Source organism: Annulohypoxylon maeteangense (genome assembly GCF_022496945.1).
Source record: "Annulohypoxylon maeteangense strain CBS 123835 unplaced genomic scaffold GGS22scaffold_21, whole genome shotgun sequence".
In the NCBI taxonomy this organism is placed as follows: Eukaryota; Fungi; Ascomycota; class Sordariomycetes; order Xylariales; family Hypoxylaceae; genus Annulohypoxylon; species Annulohypoxylon maeteangense.
Window position 1 is genome coordinate 155,126 of NW_025953268.1, and position 21,487 is coordinate 176,612.

The 21,487-nt window shown below is 48.3% G+C and overlaps 7 protein-coding genes across 7 annotated transcripts; 2 read left to right on the top strand and 5 right to left on the bottom strand.

The window, feature by feature from the left end:
* Nucleotides 1-3,492: 3,492 nt before the first annotated feature.
* Nucleotides 3,493-5,904, bottom strand: GGS22DRAFT_173228 (cytochrome P450). Its single transcript, XM_047962890.1, has one exon. It carries the CDS (start codon nt 5,606-5,608, stop codon nt 3,998-4,000), a length of 1,611 nt encoding a protein of 536 aa, XP_047814887.1. The 5' UTR covers nt 5,609-5,904; the 3' UTR covers nt 3,493-3,997.
* A 594-nt stretch (nt 5,905-6,498) lies between these two features.
* GGS22DRAFT_173229 (uncharacterized protein) lies at nt 6,499-8,419 on the bottom strand. The gene has a single exon (XM_047962891.1). It carries the CDS (start codon nt 7,942-7,944, stop codon nt 7,138-7,140), a length of 807 nt encoding a protein of 268 aa, XP_047814888.1. The 5' UTR covers nt 7,945-8,419; the 3' UTR covers nt 6,499-7,137.
* Nucleotides 8,420-9,271: 852 nt separating this feature from the next.
* Nucleotides 9,272-10,490, bottom strand: GGS22DRAFT_75095 (uncharacterized protein). The gene is made up of 2 exons (XM_047968004.1): nt 9,761-10,490; nt 9,272-9,686 (listed from the first exon to the last, which is right to left on the bottom strand). The coding sequence occupies exons 1-2, from the start codon at nt 10,292-10,294 to the stop codon at nt 9,516-9,518; spliced, it is 705 nt and encodes a 234-aa protein (XP_047814889.1). The 5' UTR covers nt 10,295-10,490; the 3' UTR covers nt 9,272-9,515.
* A 176-nt stretch (nt 10,491-10,666) lies between these two features.
* GGS22DRAFT_173231 (ERG2 and sigma1 receptor-like protein) lies at nt 10,667-11,841 on the top strand. Its single transcript, XM_047962892.1, has 3 exons — nt 10,667-10,724; nt 10,814-11,170; nt 11,251-11,841. The coding sequence occupies exons 2-3, from the start codon at nt 10,840-10,842 to the stop codon at nt 11,613-11,615; spliced, it is 696 nt and encodes a 231-aa protein (XP_047814890.1). The 5' UTR covers nt 10,667-10,724; nt 10,814-10,839; the 3' UTR covers nt 11,616-11,841.
* Nucleotides 11,842-12,032: 191 nt separating this feature from the next.
* On the bottom strand, nt 12,033-15,248 carry GGS22DRAFT_197132 (uncharacterized protein; the record flags this gene model as incomplete). Its single annotated transcript, XM_047965939.1, has 5 exons — nt 12,033-13,908; nt 13,964-14,046; nt 14,103-14,196; nt 14,249-14,841; nt 14,901-15,248. 5 exons carry the CDS (start codon nt 15,246-15,248, stop codon nt 12,033-12,035), a joined length of 2,994 nt encoding a protein of 997 aa, XP_047814891.1.
* Nucleotides 15,249-16,832: 1,584 nt separating this feature from the next.
* On the top strand, nt 16,833-18,496 carry GGS22DRAFT_192544 (uncharacterized protein; the record flags this gene model as incomplete). Its single annotated transcript, XM_047965277.1, has 2 exons — nt 16,833-18,193; nt 18,313-18,496. 2 exons carry the CDS (start codon nt 16,833-16,835, stop codon nt 18,494-18,496), a joined length of 1,545 nt encoding a protein of 514 aa, XP_047814892.1.
* A 555-nt stretch (nt 18,497-19,051) lies between these two features.
* GGS22DRAFT_75116 (pseudouridine synthase) lies at nt 19,052-21,257 on the bottom strand. The gene is made up of 2 exons (XM_047968005.1): nt 20,976-21,257; nt 19,052-20,916 (listed from the first exon to the last, which is right to left on the bottom strand). The coding sequence occupies exons 1-2, from the start codon at nt 21,034-21,036 to the stop codon at nt 19,532-19,534; spliced, it is 1,446 nt and encodes a 481-aa protein (XP_047814893.1). The 5' UTR covers nt 21,037-21,257; the 3' UTR covers nt 19,052-19,531.
* Between the last annotated feature and the right edge of the window lie 230 nt (nt 21,258-21,487).

The following is a 21,487-nucleotide window of genomic DNA, read 5'->3' on the forward strand; positions in this document are numbered from 1 at the left end:
GCCACGCGGGTGGTTTATAACGTGCTACAGGCAGATATCGGGTGCTGTTTTTAGCGTTGGGTTGTCCTAGGTGAAAGCCGCCCCCCCGAGTTTGTGATAACTATCGTATGTTGTGCCGCTGTTGTAAGATGACCCGAGGTCACAGGGGCGGCGGAAAGGGGCGATGTGTGAGTGAGGAGTTAACGGCCGTGTTCGGGGTCTGGCTCCCCGGAAAACATCTACGGTTTGTTGCCGTTGCGGAACGCCACGAACCGGATATGTCACGTTGCGAGATCGCCCTCCGTTGAGATCACTGACGTAAGTACGTTTCTTCAGATCGGTAGTGTTGCCGCTCTTACTTTGTTCAAATGTTGGGATGACAATATAAACCGTGTGCAGATACTGTGGGTGATGTAGAGGTACCAGATGCATGACCTAGGCGTCTAAAGAACACTGCAGTCTGCAGGAGGTATTGGCTTTATGTCGAATATTGGTTATAATTCTCATTGGCTAACAGCCTGTGCCTCACCTAGGCACTATGCTATGCCCTGTGGCATATCTAAGCCCCTGAGGCAAGGGGGGCAAGGCTTAACTTGGGCAGCTGCGTGGGCTGAAGCAGAGCATGTACAGTACCTCCAGAGCTACATGTACAGTCAAGACTTTCTCGATCTCCGGCGCTTTTCCTCCGAACCGCATGGGCTTTCGGTTCCAGAATTCTGCAAGAGTACCCAAAGTCGACCGGAAGTATATCCTCCAACGCCTTTGTCCACGGACACTGTGAACAATCATCGACCGCGGGGCTTCACACTAGCCCACTTGAATAGGCTACCTAGTACCCATGCAGTAGCTGAGTAGTACTATGTAGCGTCTTTCATGAGGCCTTTTCTAACACCTGTTGTATCATATCACTTCAGAATAGCTTCATAACGATCTACAAGATCACTGTCGTTCGATGGCTAGTGCCCAAGTCACACGCCTCTAGGAGCAGTCTAGCTCAGGGGTTTTCTTTGGCTATGACATCGTCAGTACTCACTTTTCTCCCCTGTCCCTTGATCCGAGATAGATAGATTCGATCTTGGGTTTTCCCTAAGACCCAACTTCTCTACGCTAGCAAGTCTCTAGCGTAGCTGATCTACTACATCCTATAACCCCTTACTAGATGTGTAGATATGTCCGTCTTATGAATTTTCATAACACGCCGGAATACTATAATAGGTAGGAGAAAATAGCATGCGGGACCTAAAGATCGTCTATATTAGTGAGTAGATCTGATAGCATGGAATGATGTCTACGCGAGCATGTACTGAATGATTTACTCGCTAGCTAGGTCCCTACAACTACATAGAAGTCTATCTAGTTCCACACAGTGGTCCCCAGTTACGTTGAAGACGTGAGTGATGGCGCACCTAACTTGCAGATGAGAAGTGCATATGTGGATGAGTTAGTCCGACTTTGCCATGACCTACGAAATCCCTTAGGAATCTGATTACTTACTGTAATAACTATAATATATAGGGGGTACCCGACAGCCGAGATCTGAGATCGAATATATTCACCTCGATTTTTATTTTATTTTATTTCTTTCCCCATTTCACCGCTCATCCTGCACGACAAACACCAAAACTCCGACCATCTGTACTACCACTCACTTACTTGACGCTTGTTACTCGCTCATCCAACCCCAGCCTCCGACGATCTTTGGTGGTGACCAGAATCTCGTATTCGCTAGCTCCATCACGCCAATAGCCCCTGTCAATCCAAACGCAGGCTCCGCTCCGAGGGGTCCCCCCTAAACCCCAATAGCGAATTTTCCGCATCCATTGGTAGGAGAAAAGCCTTGCCGTTACTGCGGTTGCCGGGAGAAATCGAAGTATAACCCGGGGGAACTAGGGGTGCGGCTGGACGAAGGATGAGGGTTACCACTGGTGGTCCCTACGCACATTCTCGGAATGGGAGCTAGTATCTCATGCTACTATATAATATAATGTGGAAGCCTATTGCTTAGTAACTATCTAACAACTGCCTAGCTCTAAGGGCCATAGCTAATAAGAAGACACATACCCGGAGGAATATTCCGTTCTTGGCACTTTCACTTCACCTACTCCTAAGGGCCTAGGGGGGAAGACTATCGTTGATAACCTCAAGACGACTTATCTGCAGATTTCAGGATTCGCTGTAGGTTGTTCTTGGTGCCGCGGAGTCACCTGTTCGTTCTCGAAGGTTTCGAAGCATTCGACCGAGACTTGATACGTCAAGAGCATCAAAAAGTTGTACCCCCCATCTTGACCCCCTGCCGGACCAAACTATGGGAATTGATACTGCAAAAGTGGGAATAGCATTCTCTATGGAAGGATCACCAGTTGGGCACTGTGACCAAATGCGAGAGTTGCAGAACTAATGCTCACACATACATACACCCTTTCATGTATGTACCTACACTCTGTGTTATCTCTACCACCCCCTGTACATATATGCCATGTACGTATGTACTAACCAACATTCGCGAATCGTTCTAGAACCGTTCTCTGCATCTGATAACATGGCACGTCTTTGCCGCTGCCCATGTCCTTATACTAGCCCGTGAAACCAACAGGGAAGCACGACGAACAATGGCATTCTCACTATACCAGATATGCCCTCTGCCGCCTATCGTTGCACTACATCTGCAGTCAAAAGAACCCCTACGCCCTTATGCAGACCCATATAGTCCTCAAGCTTCACACAGCTCGGTGACTTGACAGCAAACACCATAACAGTCTTTCTACGCATCTAACCATATCTCTGCTAACCCATGTCCAAGGCAAAGCACCACGATCGCTAAAACACGGGTGACAATAGGTAGAATAGGAAGCTCCGAAGCAATAACGCCCACCGACCAAACTACCTAACCGACAACTCTTCTTCTACCTAGGGAACCCCGACTCTCGCCAAAACGCATAATCTACCGACAATATAGCATGATACGACCGCCCTCGAACCATACCCGAAACGAACAGCACACTGGAGGATCGCTAATCAGACCTTCTACCGACGACATCTTATATTAAGATTAACTTCACGTCCGTGCGATAACCCGTCTAGGCAATATTTTAGGCAGACATTATCCTATTGAAGTCTTGATGTCATAGCGTAGATCAACAGCCGCGCGAATAGGGAGCTGGTAATATACCATGGGTCCGCGTCTAGATTCAATGACTTCCTCTACCCCCACGAGAGATTGGGACGAGTTAACTCTATTGCTGTATCAGTTGTATCCTGATAATTCCACCAATACATATCGTTGTGTTCGACGTGTAGAGGTAAGCGTGTCTTGGACCATGAGCATCGTCCTAAAGTCTGATATAATCTGGTTGCTGGGGTTGATGTTGGTATCGATCTTAGGAACCCCTATACTAGCTCCTAGGCGGACGAGCGACTTTGCAGCAGGTCCTTTCTGTGTTATTGACTGTGAATTGCATATTGCAAAGCATGGTTAGGTAAGCTGTAATATCAAGATACTACCTACCTTTGAGTGCTAGATGATCTTAAGACGACGATTTTAGACTATCAGAAAAAGTGTTTGACCGGTCGACTGGAGTTAAAGCAACCTTTATTTTTGAACAATCTAGCGTCTGAGCATAGAATATACCACCCCGTAAAGATATAGGCCTCGCAACAAGTTGAAGAAACCACCATATGTTGAACGGCTACTATGGAGTCAATGTAGGCCATCACCTCCATTGCTTCCTCCAAGTATGAAGATAAAGAGTCATTATAGAACCTCCCACTACTCTGCACCGTTCTTTCTCATCTGCGGTATAACATCGAACACTAACATCAAACCCCCTATCGCAGTACCGTAGACACATAAAAGCCATCACAAAACGCAAATATCAACACCAAACCCATAGGCAAAAATTCGTACATCATTACCGCGCTACACAAACCTATATACGGGGGTAAATCCTACTCAGCACGTATCTCACAAACATACCTACCTACACACTCATCGCCAGTCATGAACCATACCATCCTACACCTATAATACAGACCCCCTCCTCCTCCTAACCCTAATAGTCGCCTTCATCGGCGGAATCCTATTCATACCGAACCAGAAGTTCTCGGGTCGCTCACGCTGGATCTGGAAGTCGTAATTGAGAATCAAATACGCGAGCAGCAACTTCAACTCGCTAGCGGCGAAGAACCTGCCGGGGCAGGCGTGGCGACCGTGGCCGAAGGCGCAGTACTCCGGGCTCGTGGTGGCGAAGGCGAGTCTTGCCCTCTGGACGTACGACGACGGTTCCTTCTCGCTTTTGTCCGTGCCTTGGTCAACCGCGCGTTTGTCCGCGAACCGGAACGGCTTGAACTCCCGGGGTTCCGGGTACACGGCCGGGTCGTGGAAGACAGGGTATGAGGGCGCGCACACGACTGTGCCGTAGGGGATGTGCACGCCGTCAGGGGTGTCGATGCCGCCCTTTCGGACGACGACGCGGTTCGTGGCTAGTGACACAAACGAGTTAAGGCGCTGGGACTCTCGTAGCACGCTATCTAGCTTCGGCATGGCCGCTAGAGCGCGCTTGTTCCACTCGCCGCCGTATTCCGCAAGCACGGTCGTGATCTCGGTGCGGAGTTCGTCGAAGTACTCTGCCTTGGAGGCAGCGAGGTCCAGGAGGGCGTGAGTGATGGCAAAACTCGATGTATGAGTGGACGCAAAATTGAGTAAAAGGATGCGACCCGATAGTGTGTCCACCTTCGCCATATACGGATCACCGGACGTCTTGGCCTGGTTGACAGACCATTGCAGGAAATCGTTAGGTTCCTTGTCAGCGGCCTTGGTCTCCGGATCGGATCGCCGCGCGTCATAATCGCGCAGCCGTCGTTCAACCTCCGGTCTGAGGATGGAGTAGAACTTGTTTGTGTGGAGGCGGTTTGGTAGAGTCATGAACAGGGCCGCGAGTGGGCGCAGTGGCTTCCACGTGAATCGCAGCGCAGTCGAGCTCATCGGCACATCTTGTGCGTACGCGAGCCCGGCATCCAAAAGATCTTGGTTACGACATAACGGCAAGCCCACAAAGACACGGTTCGTAACCTGTCCGATGATGCGCCGCATAACATCATAGACGCAAAGCTCGCTCCAGTTCTCGGTATCGCTGCCCCAAAAGTGATCAACGCTGAACTGGGTCTCATCCAGCAACGTCGGAACCAAGTTACCAGTCTCGCGGGTTAAGATGGTGGATATCAACTTTTGGTGGATGGGGTTGTGGATAAGACGCGGGTCCATGACAGTCAAATCGAGCTGTAGCGAGTCGAGAACTTGCTCATGTAGATTAAGTTCGGTGTCGGGCTGATCGACAAGCCATTGGAGCTGGCTGGCCGGCAGTTGTACGAAGTTCTGTGCGCCGGCGATAGGAAATATGACAGTTTGGTCCCGGTACAGATCGTAGGCGACTTCAGTAGCGGTCTTCATGTCCTTGGTATTACGCCACTTGGCCCGTATGAGCGGGAACCACTCCCCAGGTCTTGCGCCGACAATAGGGACATTGGGGAGTCCGGAGGGCCGAAAAAGCTGATATAGAACATAGCCAATAAGAAATACGACCGGCGCCAACAAGGCCGGACGGGTCAGTGCATCTTCGAGGAACAAAGCCATGTCATCCGGGGGAGCGCCTAGATTGACAAGTGCCGAAGGAGCAAGAAACTAAGAGAAAGTAGCCCTTACAAGAGAGATTATACATCCGAGAGTTTATAAACGACGATCGAGTCATTGGAGTACCATAGAGGAATCTCGGTTATTAACCTACCACTCTACCTACATAGTACACACAAACACTACCTACCTTGCATCGGAACAGTTAGAATCCGGCGAGAATGGGTAGGTCGAGACTGGGTGAAGTGTTGATTATCGCCTGGTAATTGGGAAATAAGAGATTATCGGTAACGAATAGGAAGGTCAATTCTGGGGTTCTAGTAGGACAGTTGTAACGGTTTGTCTCATTTATCTTTAGCGGTTCCTCGCTTAGCCGTTTTACCTTCATGTGCCCCAGTTAACTTTGAAGCTCTAGTTGATATTAAAATGGGTCCAGAAGGGGGATTCGGAAGGGACAGTGGAGGAAATAAGGAAGTGTTGACGACATACTTCACTGCCGGTGGATTAATGTCCAATCAGATAAGATATTGAATGTAATCCTCTATAGAATGTAGGTATCTAGGTATCTACCTCGGCACTTAAGCCTCGGTTCCTAAGCGAGAAATATAATACTTAACGTCTCCTTCCCCTCTCTTAGTGGTATGTACTCAGTATAGTGACATTGATTTATGAAGGATGGATAACTTAGGATACATCGACACATCGACGCATCGACATAAGCGATATTCTCTTCCGCATGTCGCCATGATATAGCTAGACAGACTACATAACAAGAGCGTTGCGATCCAGTGGTCTTAGGGTAGAGTGAATTACATCGATAGTGCTTGATTATAACATCGACACAAATAACCTTCATATCTGTTTAGTCTAGGTACTTAAAAGCCACAATAGTCTTGCTTTTTAGAAAGGCGTTTTCTCATATTTATCGTAAAATCTACCCCTCTCTTGAGAAATGAGTAGTTGTTCATAGAAGAAGTAATCGACCCCAAGTAGATTCCCACCTCATTATAAAAGTATAGGTACAGTATAAGCCGAATGTCTTTCGTCTTTCGTATAACTCAATCTTTTGCTCATGCATTTCCCCTTTTACCCACCTAAGCCCCGAATGCGATATTTCCGTCCTTTTATACACGATCCCCATGCGAATCTATTAACATCGATATGGTATAACAAGCATTGATGTATAAATGCAATCGACGGCCGCTGAAAAACAACAAAACTCCCAGCTTGCAAAAATCCCGTGACCTGATTACCCGTGTATCGCATATCCGTATGTCCTCGTATATGCCTAGAAAATCTCGTAACAGCCTGTAACTCGTAACCGACCAACGCCATTCGTCTTGCGGTCCCCTCGACATGCATGTCATGACTCGAACAAACTCCGGAGCGGCAGCGGTAGCGGATACCTCACCCGGCACTCCACCCGTCCGCGTTAACTCCGCGGACCATAATTAGTCCAGGAACCTCCGTCACGCCAACTTAAACTTTCATCCTATCTTCATCTCATCTTTATCCAACCCAAACTTCCTACCTCAACTCTCCCCCAACAACGCCTTCACGCGATCCAACCTCCCCATCGCACCCTCCAACCTCTCCAACCGATCCCTCTTCTCCACATCCCTCCTCTCCAACACACTAACCCTCTCCTCAAGCTTCGCCCTAGCCCTCCGTTCCGTCGCCACCATCTCATTAGCCTGCTCGAACAGCGTCGCGCTCAGCTCCTCCACCTCCTTACTCGTATCATTCAGCCGTCCCTCCGCCCTCGCCCGCAACTCCTTCTCGCGCGACAGCTCCTCCAATAAATCCCTATCGACACTAACACTCGTACCCACACTCACGCTCGCGTGGTGGCCGTTCGTCGGGAGCGGTGGTAAGTGCGGCGACGAGAGCGAACCCCGCCCGTTCGCCGCGCGAGCGGCTAGGTTCGGCGCGGACTTGCGCGGTGTTAGGAGCTGGGATATGCGCGCCGCGGCGCCGGTGGGCAGGAAGGAGGAGCGCGGGGACGAGGTCGCGACGCTGGAGGGCGGGGGCGAGGCTTGTGTTGTTGCGGCGGAGGTCATGGACGCGGCTCGCAGCCGCGACAGCTCGTCTTCGTAGTCGGCCCAGCGGTCGACTGCCGCGGTGGCTTTCTGGTTCAAAAGTCGGACCTGCGCCTGCAGGTCTTCGATCTGTTTCTGCGCTTCGAGGAGTGCGGTCTGCGCGTCGGTGTTGGTCGGGGATGGGAGCGAGAGCCCGCAGTTCGGGCAGCAGGAGGTTGTGGTTGTGGTTGTCGTCGTGGCCATCGTGGATAATTGTGTGGATGTTATGGGTGGAAAGGTCATGGTCATCGTTGCCGACATGGTTTTTGCTTGTGCGTGGTGCGTATATACCTAAGGCACCAGGTAGGTATTTTAGCCGGGTGTGACGGACAGCTGGCTTTGATTGCTGGTCGGCGAAAAACTGTGTGTTTGCTCCGAATTGCGGCCAGATGTAATGAATGGATTTCGCCTAGTTGGAATTTCGGTAGTTTTGATTAAATGGCTAATAAAGGTGAAACTGAGCTCTTGAAGTTTATCACGAATAGAAAATAATAACCTCGAAAATAGTTAATAAGGTGGTTGGAATCTTATTCTCATTCTTGCAAGTTTGTATTTTCACTAAATTTGTTTGCGTACAAGTATGGACGGGCAGGAACGGGTACGGGTATGTACAATTACGTCCCATCGCCGGGACCTGCCTATGAAATACATAAATATACCAGGTACAAGGCAACAAATAATTGGTGGCCAGCCAATTAGATGTCAAGCTATTTGTGGTGGCAGGACCGGGGTTGTTTGACCGGGCGATGAATTCAGTATGTGACTGCGCCTCGTTTTATTCGTCTTGTATCTTACGCATGTAATTTTGTAGGTGGGTACCTCTGTCTTTCCATGCATAATATCTTTTGCTTTTAGCTCTTTCCTATCTCGACTTCGATGGCATTAAACACTTTATGTAATTTCCTCATAGTCAATATTCTTAGTTTTAAATGTCTCATATTTTTCTTCTCTTCGCATCAAAGTCCTTGAAAGTCGGCAAGTGAACCGAGAACCGAGCCTTGGAGTCTCTCAGCTTTACATCAGTGGCGCAGGATATGACGACTCAAGAATCGCATACAAGGTATCGTGGCGTTGCGAAATGCGAAGGATTAACTGCCGATGCGAAAGAGTTTCGAACCATGGAGAATCCTAGATGCTGGGGTTTAATATGTGGCCCTTGTTAAGCATCGAAACACCGCTAATCTTGCCTGATCTTGTCAGTCGATGTCCATGACCAGATCGTCCAAGTGCTTATGAATTTATTCACAATTAAAAGCACTAAATTTCCCGTCACGAATATTCGATGTTGTAAGACTGAAATCATTTTTCGTATTCGTATGTAGCTTGTGCTACAGGTAAGATGCATCTGGTAAATGCTCCCGAGAGATTCTCTCGTAATCTCCGCTGTAGACAGCTAAGCCGTCACGATGATTTTAATGTGGACAAGTCAACTGTTTTCTTGTCCAACGGGACTGCATCATATTCCTCCGAGGTGACTGCTATACTGCTCTGATAACTCAAAGATTTTTCATAAGCCACAAAGCCATGAGGATATTCATTTTCATACCTCACTTGCATAGTGCAAGCCCACCCAGAATGCGCCCGATGTTGACTCCACCAGTATTGTGCATGTTCCAGTGTTGAATGCAACTTTGTCGAGAAGTTTCGGGTAAAGTAGTAAAACACTTCGGTCATAAACCCTTTGTCGGCGGACAATGCCGATTTTGTATAAGGCCAGACTACTCAGATAGACCAGAGTTCAGGTCCCAGAGAATGTAGACTGTGAAGGTTCGAAGTCTTCGAGAAAACTAATCATCTTCGTTCATGTCCACGAACCAAGATAGCTGGGCAGTTCAGAACGGTTTAGCGACTTTTCGAGGCTCGCCGAGACCAGTCTCCGGGTCCTTGTACTCCTTCCAGCTGACGGGATACATAGTATTTCCCGCCTCGCTCGTAGCCATAATGACGCCGAGTTCGTTGCTCGCAGTCGAGAGGTAATAATTAGCCTGATCACCTAGAGAGATCTAACCCACACAGAGCATACGTTAGCCAGCGAATTCGCAGCAACGACCAGAAATTAAGTCATGTAATTACTCACCACTTGTGCTCTCACAATATCGCCCGGCCGAAAGCTCTCGTATATCTTCACACGATCCTTCTCCGTAGCCCGGACGTCCTGAACGCGAATCATGCCCGCCCACTCCGCCTCCAGCACCGTGTCCCCGACGACCAATATCGCGACATTTGCGTGTCGTGGCGTGATGCGCGTTACGCGGCACAGCACCGCATTGCCAACCTCCGGGAGCACCTCGCGTTTCTCCGCTACACCGGACCGAGAGACTGAGATCGTTGCTTTGCTATTTGCACCACTGCTGCTCTTGCTGCCACTGCCATTATTGCCGGTGCCATCTTCGTTTCGTCCCTGAGCTAAGGCTGCGATCCGCGTTAACCGTTTCTGAGGTCCGGAAGTCTGTTGTTGCTGTGTCTGTGCCTGCACCTGAGCACCGACAACGCTCACAGTGCCTAGGACGGAGGCGTACAAGTTCGAGTCGTAGATATGCGTGCCCGCGCCCGCGACGTACTTATCCGCCGGGCCAAGCAGCTGGCCGGGGATTGCGAGGGCCTGTGCCATAACCTGGGTCGACTCGTTGACCGGTAAATGAGATATGTAAGCTCTAATTCGAAAGGTTTCGATTCGCGTTCCGCGCGTTTGCGGATGGGCAGTTAAGTAGATTGGAAAAGAACTTTTTTTCGGTTGATGATGTAACAATTGGCGGCACAGCGGCCAGCGTTTGCTCCGACATGCAAGAATGGGCTGAGCTAGCGAGCTTTTAGCTGTCGGTACTTGGGTACTTTGCACATGTGGTGCGATCCGGCTCTCTGGTTAGCCGGGTCCACTTTCCGCAAGGGGTAAGCATCTTCGAAGCTGGACCCCTATTGACACGGTACGTACCCTGAAGCTTTAAAGCTGGAGAGGAAAAAAAAGTTTCGATTTTAATATTATTGACAATTTCGCTTCAATCGCAGGAAGCTAAACCATCACGCTTCCCGCCCTTTAAAAGGTATGTAAGGTAGCGAATCTCCAAATTCCCTTCCCCCAGAGCTGTTACAATCTTGTTTTATCTTCGTCACCCGCTCATTTGTCCGCCAGCTCGGAATTCCGTCCTCCGTGTAACCATGGCACCCAATACTACCGCTTCCACGACAGGCGGTCTCACTAAGCTGCTCACCTTCATCGGCGTGCTGATTGGCGTCCTCTACCCGATTGTCTACGTGCTCGAGCGCAACCTCGAGAACTTCTACATCTTCGGCATCGAGGAGCTACGCGATGTTTCCCAGCGCGGCATCGAGGCCGGCGGTAACGACACCGCTAAGATCGTCGAGTTCATCGTCACCGAGCTGAAGCAGAACCACCCGACCCACGTCAACCCCCAGTGGAACGTGCGCGAGGAGTGGTTCTTTAACAATGCTGGCGGTGCCATGGGCGGCATGTACATCATCCATGCCAGTAAGTTATTCCCCCTTACATTCACGATTCCTAGTATCCCTTCGATCCGGAGAATCACACCGACTAACCCGTCTCGCCAGGCATCACCGAGTACCTAATCATCTTCGGCTCAGCGGTCGGCACCGAAGGCCACACGGGACGACACACTGCAGACGACTACTTCTACATCCTAACCGGCGAGGAGCACGCCTTCGTCGCCGGCGAATTCACGCCCGAGATCTACCCCCCAGGCAGCATGCACCACCTAGAACGAGGCATCGTGAAGCAATACCGGATGCCCCAGGGCTGCTTCGCGTTAGAATACGCCCGAGGCTGGATCCCGCCCATGCTGTTCTTCGGCTTCGCCGACGGCATCTTCAGCACGCTCGACTTCCCGACCCTCTACCGCACCGTTGCCGTCACCGGCAGGGAGATGATCGGTAACCTCCTGACTGGAAAAATCTAGACGGACGGGGCGTTATCTTTTGCATTTGGCACTCAATGTCGGATAACCGTGTGCTATATCGGAGCTAGAGCTTATACAGGCGGTTTTGTCGAATGGTGCTAGATCTACAAAATCTGCTATTTAGAAATCCTTAGAGCTAGAAGGCGATATGCCACACTATATATCGCATTCTATAGTAATGATAATGTGGCTCTGCAACTAATAAACGACAAGCATGAAACGCCTACTTCGTATTTTATACTTTTATCTTGAATAGGTAGGTAGATCGTGCATGTAGTAATTTGAATGACCTTAGGGAAAGGAGACATTTCTATTAACCTGGGTATTGCCTGGGTATCGCCTGAGTATCCTCTAATTCTAATGCTCCCAAAATGTAAAGCCATTTTCCAAATGCAGCACCTCGAAAATGCCAAATGCCTATGCGATTCCAACGTAATGTTTTCTCCACGGATCTCTCCCTTCTACTCTAGTTATTCCGGATTCTAGATCTGATATATCTTCCAGAAGTCGCCAATCGTAAACACCCACCCACCCGCGTTCTCCGTTCTTCTTCTTCAAGCCGGCTGCTTCTATCTTCCCATAGAATGCTTTTGTAGCATCCTGGCGCCTCGACTCGACAAGGCAGATCTTTCTTACCCGTACTTTCCTCATCTGTTGTGATGAGGCATCCCACTTGGACGCCGAACTTTTAGGCATAGCTAGCTGGTTCCATGACTGGGGGTCTGTTATAAAATCGTGGACGCCATGTTCCCCCAGTAGATTTTCTGTGACCCACGGGTATTTAGCAATGCACGGTGACAATAGAATGGAAAAATTCTCGAATGCGCATTTCTTTCCCGCTAATGAACAACCCTTGGAAGCCATATGTTGTTTCGACCCATCTTCCTCTACGGAACTCGGCGATGGACGGGTAACATGAGGTGTCATATGAGAAGGAGTAGCCCTGTCATGGACATTATCAGTTGGTGATGACGCAATCTCAAACGCTGATGAGTTTGGCATTGGTTCTTGGGCTTGTTGAGATTGTGAATTATCATCAATCTGGCCAAGTGGTTGCCTTGTCCGTACTGGACTAGGTGGTAGGCTAGTAGACATGGCTGTTGGATTTGATGGTATAGAAGTTGGATGGGAAAGTTTTCGTAACTTTTGAACTGCCCTTACCGTATCAGGAGCTGGTCGTTTCTGACGTTCTGGCTTGGTTGCGTAGTTTTCACCAATTGGTAACTTTGGAGGCTTTGGTGAGTCTTGGGCCAGGACTGCCGTGCCAGGACAAGACATAATAGACTGTTCTCGAAGATGCGTTTTGTTGGCGACTCCTGCTGATGGGCTGTGTCGGGCCACTTCCTCCAGATGGTTGTTATTGGGGGATGTCCCTTCGGACGAGGTGCTTTGTTGGGTTGTAGCATCGACGGCTACACCACGTGGGTCCGCCCTCTCCAGCGCTGCTATCCATTCGCGCATCTCTTGACTATCTTCAACTTCTGGCATTGTAGTGGCATTCGATGCAATCTCTTGAAGTTCAGAAAAAGAGATCGTGTCCAAATAGGATCTATCGTGGTGGATTTTGGAGACTGCTGGAAATCTCATACTCCAAAAGTTTGTATTTGGCTCTTTATCGAATGAAAAGCAGCGCATGTCAAACACCAACGGATCTGAGAAAACATCCGTCGGCCGCTTGTCTATTTCGCCACCCCTAAATTCCAGGACTATGGCTTCGTTTTGGCTGAAAGGAACCGGAGAAGGAAAACATTGGTGTATGACAGTCGATAGAAGAGCTTCAGAAACTTCAACTATGTTAGTGACAACAAATTGAGGCTTCTCTATCCTTGCCCGTGCCTTTTCCTTGTTTTCTAGACATCCAATGAAAAAATGAGTCCAGTTAACATTGGATTTCCTATACTCTCTTGCCTTAGCCGCGTCATAAGAAGCGCCAACGACGGCAAAGTCTCCTACATCGCCCCAGCCCTGAACGTATTCCTTTTTCAGCTTGATGTTGCAGGTATATGGCTTTGGATTTATTCTGAAGTCGAAGTAGGATTCATCCGGTTTCAAAACAAGACCCTCATTGCGAGAAACAATACATTTTGCGAAGGCCTCGCGCAGCTTTGATGCAGCAGACGGCTGAGAGAAAGATATGACCTCACGCTGCACCAATTCAACACAACCTTTCCGGCAAGTTATGAGCTCACCCAAACGCTTGAAACGTTCGGATTGTCGAACACCCAGTAATGACTTATCATCGATCATTAATAAGTCATAATATACAATCATTAGGTGCTCATAATCGTGTGGCCTGCTATGAATTTAGTTGGTTTCCTTACATAGGTAGATAAGGGGCTGTGCCATACTGCGAGTCGAAATTAGTTCCTAGGAAAGAACCGGAACGCGAAACATGCTTGCGAATTTTGTGGAATGGTAAGATTTTATTCTCCTATTTGGCTAGTCAGAACACGCATATTCTCGAAAATCACAAGATAGAAGTAATACCTTATTACTGTACACTACCAACTCCCCCTCGAGAATACATCCAGCTGTGAGCGGACAGTCCGCATCGCCCAGTTTGAGCGAGTCTCGTATAACTCTATTGTATTATGTTAATTAATTTTAATAAGGGGAAGTGGATAGTAACTTACTGATGAAGGCCAAGTCGATCCCGAGTACTGTCTTTGCCGCTCTTGGAGAATATTTGGATAGGGGAATGAGGTTTACGGAGATTAATGTGTATTTGACAATATTCTCCATCAATTTTCTGTTCGCAACTCATTTCTCGCGATCTGCCCATATCGAGGCAATGTTTAATACTTCTTCCCTTGAACCATGCTTGACGCCCAACTTTTGTTCCAATGGCTGGCTTCAGAATATCTGCAATATTACATTGGTTTAGTGGTGATTGGCTAATATGCCGTAGAAACTCGGTAGCCTTCGTAAAATCATCCCTAACCTTCATCATCTGGGGCAATAGGGGATGGTAGCAACGGAAGACAACCCGCTCATCCATGATAACCGGTTGGTAATTCTTCAACACCAATCTCGTAAACCATTTTGCATCTCGCGGACTGAGTCGTCTGTAGATGTTCATTAAGGATTTATCTTGATCCCTTGCATTCGAAGTCTTGTGTAAGGCCCTAACTGCAGGTGAGCTGAATCTGCAGGCAGCCGCAATATGACTTAGGGTCTCGTCAATTTCTTCCACTGTAAGCTCATTGTTGGCATGCGAGGGGTTGGGCTTCATCAGTGTTAGCAATTGGGATATGAATTTTTGCTGCTCAACAAAGGGTAGCTTACTGTACGTGTCAAGATGCCTTCGATACAGTCTGCGAGATCTACACCTAGCCCGGGACTCTTATATCTTCGTAATTCTAGAACTCGGGAATTTCCTAGAATAAGGGCCTTGGCAAATATGCCTTCAAGTTTCAAGGCCTGAATGAAGTAAACTCTGTCCGTTCTTCTCTCTGGGAGTAAAGTAGACAGTATAGCGCATGCATCGGTTCCATGCGCATCTAGATGCGAGCGATGTGTCCTAAACCATGTTTCAATTATGGCTTTTGCAGAAACTTTGTTGTTGTCATCTTGACGAGTCTCGTCGTCAAGTTGCTGGAGTAAATTGCATATATATCTAAATGGAAAGGGCATTGGAATTGTAGCGAAAAATGAACAAGCTAGGAGAAACCAAACTGGAAGTGGGAAAACTTCAGTTGTTTGGAAGTAGAGAATGAAATATGTATCATAGATGTGGCTTCGTCAGAGGTAGGCAGCAAAGCGAGAATTGTCTTTGACGCGTAGAAATTAAAAATTAATTGAACCTTCCCGTGTTCCTTGTTTTGCCTGCCTGACGTCCTCATTCCTTCCTCCGTCTTGAAGCGCTCACCTTTGAAGTGTTACTAACAAAGACGAATTGCCCACTAGGCAATTGCGATTATGGTGTGCAAGGATAGCGCGTGTGCGACGTGATACAACCTACGGGTACTCACGTGAGAAGTCTTAGATTCTTAATTAAGTACCTAGGTACCACGTACAGGGTGGTATGACGGGCGGCTTCTCCTTGTTGGCTGTCAGTCAGTTTAGTGCAAGGTTTTACACTAAGTTCTCCACTTCCTAACAAGATTCATTTCGAACCTTGCAGGGTCAAGACTCGTGGAAAGTCTCGGAGCAAAAACATCTTCCCAATCAAAATACGGGCAATTTTCCGCATCAAACGCCATCTCGAGCCGTCGATTTTGATGGTCCATGGAAGATGGAAGCATGGAAGCTTGGCTTGCCCCTGAATGCACAAAACAGCCCATGCAGCCTTGAGATGAGCGCGCGATTGGATTTGTGGAGTTTCCGTTTGGTTGACCCGGGATCGAACGGGGATCGAAGGGGAAACAAATCCATCAAAATAAATACAACGAAATGAAATTAAAGCAAAACTGTCCAAAGTCGCCAAACCCGACGCTCTTTTCTATGAGCTTCCCTGCATCTTACTTGCCATGATCAATTTCTATCATTTCTGCCTGTTACAACCTTTTTTTTCAAAAACATCTAACCTCTACGGCTTTCGTCGATGATACGATCGCTCTTTTTTAGAAAATCTCGAATAAACAACCACATTCTTTTACATACACCAAACCAAATACTACCCTGACTACGCTACATATTTATAATCTGTGATTCGAACATCGTCCCCTCCTTTAGGAAGATAATGGGCTCCCCCGGTCCTCGTCAACCCTGGCATAACCTCTTATCATTCGTCGCCTAACAAGGTCTAGCTATACCCCGGCCGAGCCGTACATCTCACTTGGGCTACTTGGGTTACTTGGCCTCCTATTGCATCCCCTAACAATCCCTAACATAGCAAATCTGAGTGGTGCTGCGTACCCCCCAATTTCCCAGCTTGTCCAAGCGAGCTCCAGTCACCGCCCTGAATTTTGATCGCCATCTGCCTCGCCGGGTGGCCGATTATGTTTTTTTATGTCCATGAAATCCACTCAACTTTTCCAAATTTGTTTCATTACTACTGCCCGCTCCCACACTCTCTTCAATGACAAGAGATTCAACAACATAATCGCATCTTTATATTCTAGACGTTCTTTTTCCGGGAAAAGTAGGCACCGGCGTGCCAGTAGTTTCCCAGCCACTCCTTTTCAGAGGCGAAGGTCAACTGGATATCATACTGCCGAACAAATATCGCGCTCCCGTTCACTACAAAATTTCATTAAATTACTTATCTGGGCGAATATGGCAGTTGAACAGCGTCGACTTCGTGGCTTGCAAGATTCTGCCGCTTCGCTTGATGCAGCCCTTACTGCGAGTCCAGAAATCACTACTGGCACAGGTTCTACCAGTAATCCAGCACCCAGTTCATCTCATCCAACGCCACGTGCCGGTCGCAAAGAGAGTATCGGAGACGAAGAAACCGACAGAGAGTCAACACTAGGCTCGATGTCTTCGCCGCCACCTTTGAGTGAGACGTCTCAGACGCGATCCACTCGTTCTACCTCGACAACTTCTCGAAATTCCAATCGACTTTCCTTGACATTACCAATTGCGCAACCTAACAGTTTCCCCTCGAGACCTACACCCACTTCCTCAATGCCTCCAACCCCTATAGAAACCTCAGCATTAAGCTCCCCTACCGATCCGAATGATTTTATTGTCGCCATTGCTGCTCAAGAGCGTCGTGTATTGGAACTTCGTGAAGAATTAGGGCGGGCCGAGGATGACTTGAGGAAACTCAAGAGGCAATGGACAAGCTCTGCTGCGTATAGGAAACGAGCATCTCATAGAAATGTCGAGCCTCTCCAAGCAATGGAATCTGTTTTGGGTGGGCCGTGGGGATACGACGAGAATGTGAATGTTCGATATAATAGCGAGCTAGAGCGCAGAAAGGCCATTCTCCGTGCACAAAGTCAGGGAACTCCTCGAGAGTCGAAGAGAACTGTCATTCGCGGCGGACATGCGCGCACCCTATCACTACTTTCGCCAACAAGATCAACAAATGGAGATGATAGTGGACTTCGATCAGCTGACCCATACTCTAAGCCGCCATCAATTACTAGCCCTGCCCCTATTAACAAGCGTGCAACTTGGGCTCCTCGTCAAACCCAACAATACCAACCAACAGATGGTATGAAGAAGATGGCCAATGAACTTAAACAAGGTCTTTGGACATTTGTTGAGGACTTGAGACAAGCAACTGTCGGCGACGAGGCAATTTCCGGAACCACACATAGAACTAGCGAAATGATTTCCCGGCTAGGTAGGATGGAAGGCGACCAGGACACGATTCGTGCATCTGCTTCGAGTCGCGGCCGTATACCATTTCAGGACGAGCCGGAGTCGATCCTAGATTCACCAAGTATAATGTCTACCGACAGCTTTAGCGATCGTTTCCAACATAGACGTACTACGTCAAAAGCCGAACCTAAGGCCAAGAAGCATTTCTCCTGGACGCCACTCACGTTTGACAGTTTCGATGATGAAGATTGGTCGAACTGGGAATCCCCAAATGTCAAGACATCTCGATGGAGCGGTAGCACTGTGAACGGGGATATCATATCCGCAATTCCCGAGAGGACTAACGAAAATGGAGGGACACTGTAAGACGACCACCATCCAATGAGACATCGAACCGTGCAAGGCACATCGTTACTACCGACTCGTCTCAAGTCGCCCAATCACTAAAAAATGCAACCCGTATCTAACATTTCAAGAATAGGAGACGCAAACAATCCCGGAGCGAGCTCCGCCCACCATCTCCGCAGACGCCAAGCAAGCTTGAAGAACTCCCCCAAGCCATCCTTAATAGACTAGCGCCCAGCAATCTGAAGAACACTACGTCGAACTTCATCAAAGAGTGGGAAAAGAGCCTTTCGCCACCTGCCGAATCAACCTCGTTCTAAGCCACTTTATAGGTCACTGACGGAAATAGAGTTGTGGGCGTTATAACTCCGGGTCGACGTGTAAGAGGGTCGAGATAGCATATCTTATACATACGGGTCTTCGTGCGAACAACCGGACTGGGATCGAAAAGGGGGGCAGCCGACCATTGGATAGATAAAAAAAAATAAGTCCCGAACTAGGAGTTACGACAAACAGCAGCATCTAGCTCATGTATAATTCTTGCCAGAAGGGCAGTGTGTAATATTCGAGGTCTTGCGAGCGCGAGATGGTATGTATTACCTAGGTACTTAGGTCTTGTCTGCTGGTTTTGGGGTCGGGATTACGACGTATCGGTTTGGGTCGAGAGCTATCGCCGAATAAACCGGTAACTAGGAAGGAAAGGCGGGGTCGGAAAGGAACTGGTGATGACCGTTTTTTTAATAGTTAATGATCATGACGCTCACGATAGTTAGACGATAATGTAGAACGAAATAGAATCGTTTTCGTTGTCAATATTGGAAATTTACCATCTAATATTCGGGCTTTGCAGTGCTTCCCTTGAGCCTACCCATTTACTCCCCTAAGTTCTACGTTGGTGACACCGGTGGCGTCCCTTATTATGCCCGTCATTTATTCTTCATCACTCTCTATCTTGGTTAGCAGACACTTGGCTATTCGAACTATGGTATAGCGGCATTCATATAATCGATTCACTTGGTAATTCATAATGTAGACAATGAGTTGAAAAGAGTTGTATTGAAATCAAGCTCACTTGGCACTGAGTAGGTATCTGGCCAAACCTCGTAGCGCCTTCGGCGCTTCGTATGCAAATGACTAAGCCCTAACGCCTAACCGATGCAACAAAATACAAATGCAAATGCGTCTCTCGTGAATAATCCTAAGCCGCCTCCAAATATGACCCTTCCGCAATAAGACGCGCCCACGTCCTAGAAATAACCTTAAAGTAGGAGATGAGTGTGTGGGGTTCGTGTAGTAACGGCGTCGGATACCTTACTCAAGACCTCTTCGCTAATGCGCGTTTCCTTAGTACGTGATTAGGCGACGACGGAAACATTCTTGAGCGTCTTTTTTTCAACGCCATTCTCTGCTTGCGGCTGAGCGGCTTCTCTAGATACTAAAGTCGTCGCAGTAGGGTTCTTCACTGCACTTGATTCGTCATCATTGTCCTTTACCTCAGACTTACGGTCTTGAATGGGTGAAGATGACACCGGGTTCTGTAGACTTCTCAGGGGCTGTTGAGAGGGCATGCCTCGTGCTTCGCTGTTCCATTGGGACAACATATCCTTGACTTGAGGTGCCCACACAGACTCGCCCTTCTCGAGTTCCGAATACTCCATGCAATTGGAACTACCTAAGACAAAGTCGCCTTGTCGTGATCTGCACAGCTCTGCCATCATGGCCGAGGAGTTGACCATCATGCCAAGGTCATTGCAAAAACTTCTGACATAGAAACCAGAAGTCACAGTCATGCGAATTCTCGCAGCAGGAGGACCCTCGTCTTCCCACGGAACGGCCGCGTCCGGATCAGACTCTGGGATCAGATTCGATCCTCTTCCTGGCTTCGGAGACGCTGGAGGGGGGTCGCCTAAAGCTCCCGACATGAACATCGGTGATCCTTTCTTTGTCGTCTTTTGACGCTTGTTGTTGACTTGGTCGTAGACGAGGGCATCTACACTCTTATCGGCCTTACGCTTGAAGATCTCATGCGCCTTCAGTGCCTTGGTCTCTTCCTCCTTCTCCTCTGGACTGAGTTGAACCGTCGTAGATTGATGTTTCTTGATCTTAAAAACGTCATCCGCAAATTTACGTTCGAAGACAGTGGCCTCCTCAGTAGGCCAACGATACGAATGTTCACCAGGTTCATACCACTCAACCAATTCGATCTTGGTCACTTCCACTTCTCTAGCCTGGATTTCTCGTGGCAATGCCTTCCCTTCTCGGGCGTATTCGTAAAGAGGCTTACCATCCATTTTCAAGGCTGAGAAGATAGGAGGAATCTGCTGCGTCTTGCCCCGGAAAGAGCCTAGAGCCTCTTCAACCATGGGTCGAGTGACATGTTGGTAGGCAGTCTTCTTGAGGATCCTGCCGACTCGATCATAGGTATCGGTACTAGCACCAAAAAGAACTACGGTCTCGTACTCCTTTGTACAGTCCAAAAAGGACTGGAGGTATTTTGTGCCCTTTCCAACACCAAGAATCACGACGCCGGTAGCGAGAGGGTCAAGGGTGCCACCATGTCCGATCTTAACCTGAATATGCCTCTTGCTGTTTCCCCGTCGCCTATTCCTCGTATTCGATTCATTCTCTCTGATCTGCTTCTCTTGGTCTATCATTGGCTTGAATAAATCTGAAGGGTTAAAGTGGTGTTGGCAATCTCGGATTACCTGGGCACTACTCATACCCATTGGCTTATGGATGCCTGTTAAAAATTATGGTTAGCTAATGTGATTGTGGTGAGAGGTGATAATGGCATCGTACCAAATACACCGTCCAAAATGGGGCGGGATGCTGCCATTCTGAGAAATTTGGTAGATTGCATTCGGTAGAGGGTTGCGTCAAAAAGAAGGTAGACTCATGCGATAAGCGCTATGCGACAGGACGATTCTTTCAATTTGCGCGTTTTGTATCGGAATCCGTGATTTATTTGTGTTGCAATTGACAGCGCTCTGCGCTGCAATCAGTCAATAAATCGAGGCGGAAGAATTCGATTTGTATTTATCGAACGGTAGAATGGCTGGGTATAACAAAAGTTTGAAGAATTGAACTTGACGGGTTAGAAAGAAAAAAAAAACCTAGAGTTGTTTGGGTTAATCGACATGGTTAATCCAAGAATAGTGGGTCTTATCGATTAGCCGTTACAACGCTAGCCAGATAGGCACATATTATGGACTTAGGGCTGTTAGGGGAGCCCCTCCATCAATTGCTCTTGTTCGGGTCAAATATTATTGGCTAACCCCTCATTCAACCCACGTAGCTGCAGTACCTAGGTA